General features: G+C 39.1%; 1 protein-coding gene across 1 annotated transcript; it reads right to left on the bottom strand.

Annotated features, from left to right (window-relative positions):
• Window positions 1-730: 730 nt before the first annotated feature.
• On the bottom strand, window positions 731-4,648 carry LOC139384328 (adhesion G protein-coupled receptor G3-like). The gene is given in 11 exon segments (XM_071129025.1): window positions 731-948; window positions 1,349-1,629; window positions 1,805-1,895; window positions 2,129-2,397; window positions 2,673-2,797; window positions 3,081-3,181; window positions 3,281-3,323; window positions 3,515-3,562; window positions 3,564-3,653; window positions 4,392-4,520; window positions 4,625-4,648. Coding segments are annotated over 11 exon segments (1,317 nt in total). The 3' UTR covers window positions 731-832.
• Between the last annotated feature and the right edge of the window lie 4,312 nt (window positions 4,649-8,960).

The following is an 8,960-nucleotide window of genomic DNA, read 5'->3' as shown; positions in this document are numbered from 1 at the left end:
ATGCTTATCTAGGGAGGATATTCTTTATTATCCATAAACAAGAATAATACGGCATCTTTTTGAGTTGCTTGTCTTCACTGTTCTTGCATACGCAATGACACACCTGGCAATGACACATCTGGCAATGACACACCTGGCAATGACACACCTGGCAATGACACGCAAATACATCATTTACACAAATGACACAATCAAAAAATAAATAATTTTGTAACAATTCAATTCACATTCACGGCAAATATAGTTATGTTATGATAAGGTACCATCTACTTGACTAATATAGGCTATCCCAGAGGCTAGGCTATATTCTGTAGGTCTGTTCTGAAAAAAACAAAGACATCAACGTTATCCAAAATGAAACAGATGGACTACAAACAGACATTGTCATTCAGAGGATTTTTGATGGAAATCAAAGAAACGGAAAGGCACCAGTTGACAGTTGATCACTCCATCTTACCCTCACGCACAACGGTGAGTGATAGATCGGATAGCCAAACGTATTTTATTCTCTTCAGAGATGGGGATGAAAATCATTTGAACCTAATTGATATGTTGGGTATTTGCCTGGGACTATACGCATCAAAAGTGAATATGCATGGAATGTGCGTCACAAAATACAACAAAATGCACAACAAAAAAGTGAAATAAACAGCACAACATTGAAAAGTTTAAAAAATATATGGTATTACCTGGAAACACATTTTTATTTTTGTGATTACGCTTTCATTTATGCTTATGTTTGTATGTTAAAAACATACATACTAAATATTGTGCCTCTGTGGTAATAAAATGGAAGCAGTGGTATTAGTAGTAAAAGGTTTAACCATGTTAGTCAGGGACTGGCCTCAGCTGGATGCATCGCCCTTGAAGAAGTTACAGTGGTTGCCGTGGAGACAGATTCTTTCTCTGGCCGAGTTAAAGACCAATAGCGTAGAAACAGGAAGAGGCCTGTAGGTTGTAATAAGCATTTTGACTGAATTACAAGATGATACGCCTGTCTTTCTATACAATAGTGACTCACGGTAGTGTAATAGAACAAACTGTACTGTAGGTCCCTGACCATAGACCACGTTACTTGACTGGGTTGTTAATCTGGTATCAGTGCCACAACCAGGACATTACCTACAGTGTTTTATAAAGGCGTGCTTCTACATAGACCATTGTAAATATGTTTTCCATGCCCCTAGATCTATGTACTATTACATTAACATCAGTTAAATTACCATGCTGATATTTATCATCGACTTTGCATCGGAGTGCGCTCCCGCACAAATCGACTACTGTGTTTGTATGTGTACATGTGTGTTTACCTGCTGTGAATGAGAATAAGGGCTGTTTCTTATCTCACCATGGAGAGAGTTGACAGTGCAGAAGATGTAGAAGGCTGTCTCCTTCAGGGGGCCAAACTGGAAGAGCAGGACCCCCCAGGAGACCCCCAGGAGCCAGGCCAGACCCAGCAGACTGAGTACTGTCCCCCTGCTCATACTCCTCTCCCTCAGGACAGGACTCTGACGGTGGGCCCTCACCACCTTCACTGTCACAGACCCAAAGCACAGCACGTTCACCACGAATGTCAGCACAAAGTACGAAAAGGACACCGTGGCCAGAGCAGGGTCAGTCAACCAGCACCTACAAACAGAGAGAGAGGGAGAAGGAGAGGGAGAGGGAGAGGGAGAGAAGGGGAGAGTCACAGGCACAGTCACGTACATATAAAGACAGGGACACAGTCAGTCAGTTTTTTTACAGAGAGAAAGAGGGTCATTGGTGATCTTAAAATCCATATAATTATCACGATATTACTTACATTTTAACAACACCACCGTCTTGCTGGTATTTGTTGTATTCTCCATATTTGCCACAAGCGACAATTATGGTAACTACTACGCCAGGTATTCCTGAAAGAGATTAGGGACGTTTTCATTGAATTGCCCCAGTTGAGTCAAACACCAAGAGACAGCGTAGATACTTTAAGTACATTAATGAAAGCTGAAGAGATCCAGAGATCCCTCCAGCTCAGAGTGGATCAAGCTGGACAATACCATGTGCAGCTGGGTGAAACAGTTTCACTTCTCACTGATCACGCCTAGTCTAATCATACTTGTCTTCACCGTTGACTTACTGCACTCACCCCATCCTACCAGGCCCAGTTTGAGGAGGTATCTGTTGACGTGGATGCTGAAGACCCGGATGATGAGCAGGTAGAGGTGGAAGCCTTCCAGGGAGAACCAGGTGAGGGTGCTCAGCAGGGAGTAGTGGGTGGCTGCTGCCATGGCAACACACAAGCCATGGACACCAAGAGAGGCCAGGCTGCCATTGATGAGGAAGGTCAGGTTGAGGCACAACCACGCCGCGCACAGGTGGATGTGGATGCACAGGGAATCATCGGATTTACCCCTTCTGGAGGAAGGGAAGTTAGAATTAAATATATTGTCAAAATCAACAATATAGCAAATCTCATTGTTATGGCAGTTCCTATCTAGGTTCCTTCTACTAACTCTCTGGGGTCAGGTTACTGTGAAAGCACTGTATGACAACTGCTGATGTAAAAAGGGTACTTTGAATCGCAAAACTTGTTTTTCCAATGAGGATGTTCTGTCTGAGAGGCATTGTGTGTGGTGGCTCGTGGTTTGAATGTCGTGGACATAAGTATTAGTTTGTCGGTAGACTCTGACCTGAGGTGGATGAGGAGGGCCAGACTCAGGAAACAGAAGGATATTCCACAGCCCACCCTGGACAACAACGTCAGCAACCACACAGAGGAGGAACTCAGACTGGCACTAGAGACACTGCCCGGAGACTGCCGTCAACACACGCACACAGTGACTTTGATTGAGTGTTCAATGTTGGGCTTAAATTAGTCCGTATCTTGATATAGCACGATTGAAATGTAAAGGTAATTTCAGATTGATCGGACGTGTAAGTCACTTAGCGTGAATGGAGTCTCCGCGAAACACGGGAACATTGCACTTAAATTTAAATCGTGCCATACCGCAGATCTTCCGACAATACGATTTGAATCAAGCCCCTAATCAATTGATCGAAAGAATGTTAAAGTGAGGTCACAACACATGATTTCTCACCATGAGCACAGCGAAGAATGAAAGGTGGTTACAGGAGCACACTATTTCATTGTCCTTCTTCTCAGTGACACATCCAGAGGAATTCCAATGTGCAACTTTACCTGTGAAACAAAGAGACACAGCAAAATATTTTCAACATATCATTTTGTTGTATATAGTGCTTCATAAAACTATTTTGTTTAGTTAATAAGTAATACTACCATTTTCACCATCCCAGAACACACATGCTAGTGATTTGTTTTCCTATCAGAGAGAATAGAACCTGATTAGTCCCCTTCTCCTATTCCAATCCACACCATATCATAAACATGGATTTTTGGAGCTGTCAAGCAATTGATAGATTGCAGACAGGTGAAAGAACAAAAATATGATAAATATTTCAAAAAAGAGAGTTTGAGGGTTGATTGTTATGTAAATATGTACTGCTCACTAACCACTGATGCATTCTGGAAGCGGAAGATGATAATTAATTATCATTAATTAATTAATGTTGTTACTGAGGCCTGAGATGTCCTCTCCCACATTGACGGATACCACTCGACTGTTTAGGAGCTCAGTGTTGTTCTCTACCACCTAGTAGGGATCAGAAGAGAGGATATATATATCTATATATATATATCAGAGAGGACCACAATTTTCCTCAGAACCTTATATACATTTCTATAGACACTGGGCATGATATTTGAGTCATAACAACAAGCAACAACATATTTCTCAGTAAACTTGTTCTCTTTTATATCAACAGGCTGTATTGCAGTGTATTTTGAGCATAGTGTGACTGGTAGCTAGCATAGTAGCATGACAATGAATAGTGGTAGAGCAGGCAGACGTTTTTGCATTGTAACTTTACATAGATGACAGAGATACAAGTGGTGGTTGGGTCTTTCCAGGAAACTGCCAACATGCTCAAATGGAGCTACTTTCCATAACAGGCTGACACAATGCAGTTTGCTTATAAGGGCTTTATTCAAGTGCACTCCATCAGTGTATGTTTGTACCAATGTGTTGTCACTACATGATTCACATACTGGAGTTAAATGAGAAAGTACCACAGATGTTTTTCTGTGCTTTTGAGGATGTCCTGAAACTTTCAAAGCAGAATTACTTTCCAATTGCTCCTTAAAAATGCAGTGTATGATATACCATTTTGTAGCTCTGAGTCTCTACTTTTTACCAATGTAAAAAGCCCAAATTCAAATTTTGCTACATAAAACGGAATTCAGGTGGTGAGTCACATATTTCTATATGTGTTATGAGGGCAGGTCTGTTTCATTAGTTATCCCTGAGATGTAGTTGTTACTGTTGTTTTACCGGGAACAGGCTGTCATTCTCAAACCAAAATACTCCCAGGTTAACATCCTCTTTCGTGTCTCCCATAGCATCATTCAAAGCCTCAGTAGGAATCTCCAACCAAATGTCATCCATCTTCTCCAACTCGGCCTGGTGGAGATGGAGAAAGTGTTATAAATGTGGTGACTGGCGATATCCACATTTTGCTTTTGACCTCTCTCTCTTTCCATTCTCTCCATTTCGTTGATGCTCACATTATTGGTGGAGGGTAGAGACATTCTAAATATGAGCAAATTGTTCTTCTTATGTGATGTCACTGAGCCTTTGAGGCTCTCAAGGGTCACTTTCTGAGGTCCCTGCTTGGTAATGTTGTAAAATGTGCTGTTGTAGGGAAACCAAAAAAATCACAGTTCTGAATAATCCAGCCAAAAAAAAACCCGTGAAAATATGTTTAGTTGTCAGTCAAACATTGATATAGCTCAAATTACTTTACAAATACATTTAAGTCAGGGCCGGCCCTAGGCATAAGTGACATAAGCAACACAATTTTGCTTAGAGCCCCCAAAAGGCTAGGGCCGGCCCTGCTTTCAGTTCAAAGTGGACTAACTTTTTTATGGAAGGCAAGTCCTGAACATTCTTTACTGTTTCTTCCTTTCCTTGACATTTTCTGATCAATTCATCAACAGAGGCCAGGTCGTTATTTTTATAGGTCTGTCCAATGTCTTCAGAATCACATTCTCTCACAATGTATGGGGTGTTGGTTGCGACTTTATTCGTAATTATAATAGTAGTTGTCTGACTAGTAGTGGACTGATTCGTCATGCTAACAAAGGTCCGTTGAGCCACACATTTCATTAGAGGCATTTCTTTGCAGTCTTCAATATTTTGCTGCATGATGTTGATGGTGCAGTCTGTAAGTAGAGAACAGGGTATTGGTCAAATCAATTTACACTGAGTAAAAACCACATGCTATATTATGGTTCATGACAATAGAAGGCCAGATAATCTACACATGATTCCTCTTTTGGCAAATGGGTCATGTTTGTGTCCTACATTTAATAACCTGAATTATTTGTATTATTATTTTTATCTTTATTTCAAACAAGGAACACAGACTGAGACCAAGGTCTCTTTTACAGCTGGGCCCTGCGTGTACATGTTTACACATACAGTTTAGGCACAATGATTAAGAAACTACACAAGACAAACAAAACGATCACAGATAACACAAAAAAATACAGCAACAGATTACATTTACACACAGGTTATTCCCCTAACAGCACAAGAACTTGCATTACCCAAAACAGTTACAAGCAATACAAAAATAAAAATCCTCCAATAAATGTTTAAATGGGCAAGGGGTACAAGAGTCTCAAGTTTAAGTTTAGTCTGCAGTCTATTCCATAGGCAAGGAGCGTAACAGGAGAAGGCAGCCTGGGCCTTAAAACTTCTTAAGGACAGGGGGCGGTATTTTCACGTCCGGATGAAAAGTGTGCCCAAAGTAAACTGCCTGCTACTCAGGCCCAGAAGCTAGGATATGCATATAATTGGTAGATTTAGATAGAAAATACTCTAAAACTGGATAGAAAAAGTTTCTAAAACTGTTACAATTATGTCTGAGGACCCTGAGGATAAACCATCCCCCCCCCCAAAAAACCTTCACCGTACCACTGTTTTCAATGGCTAGTACTATAATTATAAGCACAAGTCCTCCCAAATTGCAGTTCCTAGGGCTTCCACTAGATGTCAACAGTCTTTAGAAAGAGTTTCAGAATGGTTTTTGGAAAAATGACCCAGAAATTGTAGTTTTTCTAGGTGGCTCCCATTTTGGCTGTAGTGTTTCCAAGCGTGTGGAGGAAAGTGCGTTCTTTCTTATCTATCTCCAGTAATAAACATACTATTCTCTGTCTTAAATTGTATCATTTATTTGCGTATTAGGATACCTAAGGCTTGATTATAAACGTTGTTTGACTTGTTTGGAGAAGTTTATTAGTAACTTTTGGGATTAATTTTGCATGCATTTTGATGTAGGGAAACTGGATGGATTATTGATTGAAGCGCGCCAGCTAAACTGAGTTTTTATGGATATATCGAAGGACATTATCGAACAAAAGGACCATTTGTAATGTAACTGGGACCTTTTGGAGTGCCAACAGAAGAAGATCTTCAAAGGTAAGGCATATATTATATCGCTATTTCTGACCTTCGTGTCGCAACTCCCTGGTTGAAAATGATTTGTTATGCATTTCTATGCTGGGCGCTGTCCTCAGATAATCGCATGGTTTGCTTTCGCAGTAAAAGCCTTTTTGAAATCTGACACGGCGGCTGGATTAACAAGGAGTTCAGTTTTATTTTGATCTATTGCACTTGTGATTTCATGAAAGTTTGTTTATAGTAATTTAAATTGAATTTGGCGCTCTGCCATTTCACCGGATGTTGTCGAAATGGGAAGCTGGCGTCCCACTGATCCGCAAAAATATTTATATATGCTTAGGGATATGGTTGGATGATGAACTGTCTTTTAAAATGCATATTGACGAACTTTATAAACAGCAAAAAATCAAGCTAAGCTTCCTCTATAGAAACAGGACATGTTTGTTCTCTACAAATAGAAGACAAATTGTGCAAGCTACTTTTATGTCTGTTATAGATTATGGGGATATTATCTACATGCATGCTACAGCATCAACACTTAAATCGCTGGATGCTACTTATCATTGCGCACTTAGGTTTTTTACGGGTGCTAGCTACAGAACTCACCACTGTGTTTTATATCAAAATGTGGGTTGGACCTCGTTGTCCGTGACAAGAGAACAACATGCTCTCGTGTTTGTCTCCAAAGCACTTCTGAATAAACTACCTTCTTATTTATCATCACTTATCGATATTAGAATTATAATTCCTAAAACCAGGTCTCAAGCATGGCTTACACTTAATAAATGCAGAGACTTGATTCATTCGAGAACCATCTAAGCTCGTAAGTGCAAGTGTATTTTCAACCAACTTTTTGAACCTATTAAAAATCATAAAATGTGTTTTCTTTGCATTTAAAACAAGTTTCAGCTGTATAAAAGACCCTTGTAATACCTTAAAATCTGTCTCCAATAGTGATAATGCTTGGTCAGCTTTTGAAGCGATAGAGTACATGACAGTGTCATCAGCATATGAATCAGTTTTAAATATAGTTTAAAATATAGAATAAAGTTTAAATATATTAATACAAACATATTACTCAGATTTGCAATAGTGTTTTCAGCAGTTGGACATCAAGGTCGAGAAACTGCACTTTGCTGTAACAAAATTACCTGAATATCCAGACGACAAATCAGGAAGTGGGTAGATTGTTCTCCTTGTGCAGGAAAATGACACCTCTCCTGGGCCAAAATCTATGCACTGCTGGCTATTTCTTATTTCTATTATTACAGTATACATCCCTGTAAGACTGGAAATATCATAAGTGCAGAAGAATTCATTCCCTGAAAGCAAGGCAATACATTTAGCACAGCCGAGTTTCACATGTTCCCTGTTTCTCTTATGACAGAATCAGTGTCAAATAAATAGTTAGAATATACTTGAACCTACTGTCAGAATTTTTGTCACCCACAGAAGGTATTGTATGATTATCTGCTGCAGTTTTTATTTGAGATTTCTCAAAGAATCTGATACAATCTGAAACAAACAGTTGATGCAGTCACTGAACAGTATTCCATGACTTACTGAAGTTTATTCAGCTTAATACAAACTAAAGGGTCTTTTAGTTACTCAAAACACAAAAAGTACTTTCATGATAATTAAATTATTAATCAGTCTCAATGATAACATATAATAATGTCATGTATTTAATCATTTAGTAATAAGTACTAAATTGTTTGTCAATAACACCACTTGACTAGAAGATGCATAGTTCACCGTCTTGAAAGATGTCGTCAATGTACATGAGGAAATAGATAACAAATAAAAAATGTGAAGGTAATATGAGTCAAAGTAACACATTACAGTATATGCACGTATTTTGTTTGTCATATTAATCAACAATGGACCTAGAAAATTCAGCAAATTGAAGACAAAATGGTACCACTTGTAATTGGAATACCTCCATTGTTAATACTGTAATACTGTTGTGGCGCTGGTCAGATTTGTTGTGTCAGTTGTGATCATTACACACAAAAGTAACATCATTCTGACAGAAAACCCCCAAATATGTTTTAAGGGGTCTACCCCGATCATTCAGCAACTGGAAAACTATTTAGCAAAAAAATCAGCTGCACATAAACTCTGCACAAGTACTACTGTTTAGTAAAAATAAGGTTGAGAGCAGCAGGACGCGTGAATGTCCTCTCCACTGACAAGACAGGTCGCACAGTACAATTAAGGTGAAAAGATACTTACATGTTCCATTCTCTTCGAGGTCTAACCATCAAATGAAAAAAAGTTTCATAAATTTGTTTGTTTTTTTGTGGCAAAAAAAGTGCACTATTTCATAGGCCTACTAAACATCCAGGGAATAACAAATATTTGAATATTGTGAATTTGGAGTGAGAAGAGACATTTCAATACATTAGCCTAGTTAGTTAGTTAGTCAACACATTG

This window comes from Oncorhynchus clarkii, chromosome 26 (genome assembly GCF_045791955.1).
Source record: "Oncorhynchus clarkii lewisi isolate Uvic-CL-2024 chromosome 26, UVic_Ocla_1.0, whole genome shotgun sequence".
In the NCBI taxonomy this organism is placed as follows: domain Eukaryota; kingdom Metazoa; phylum Chordata; class Actinopteri; order Salmoniformes; family Salmonidae; genus Oncorhynchus; species Oncorhynchus clarkii.
The sequence above is the reverse complement of the archived record's forward strand: the minus strand, read 5'-3'. Positions and strand labels throughout refer to the sequence as shown.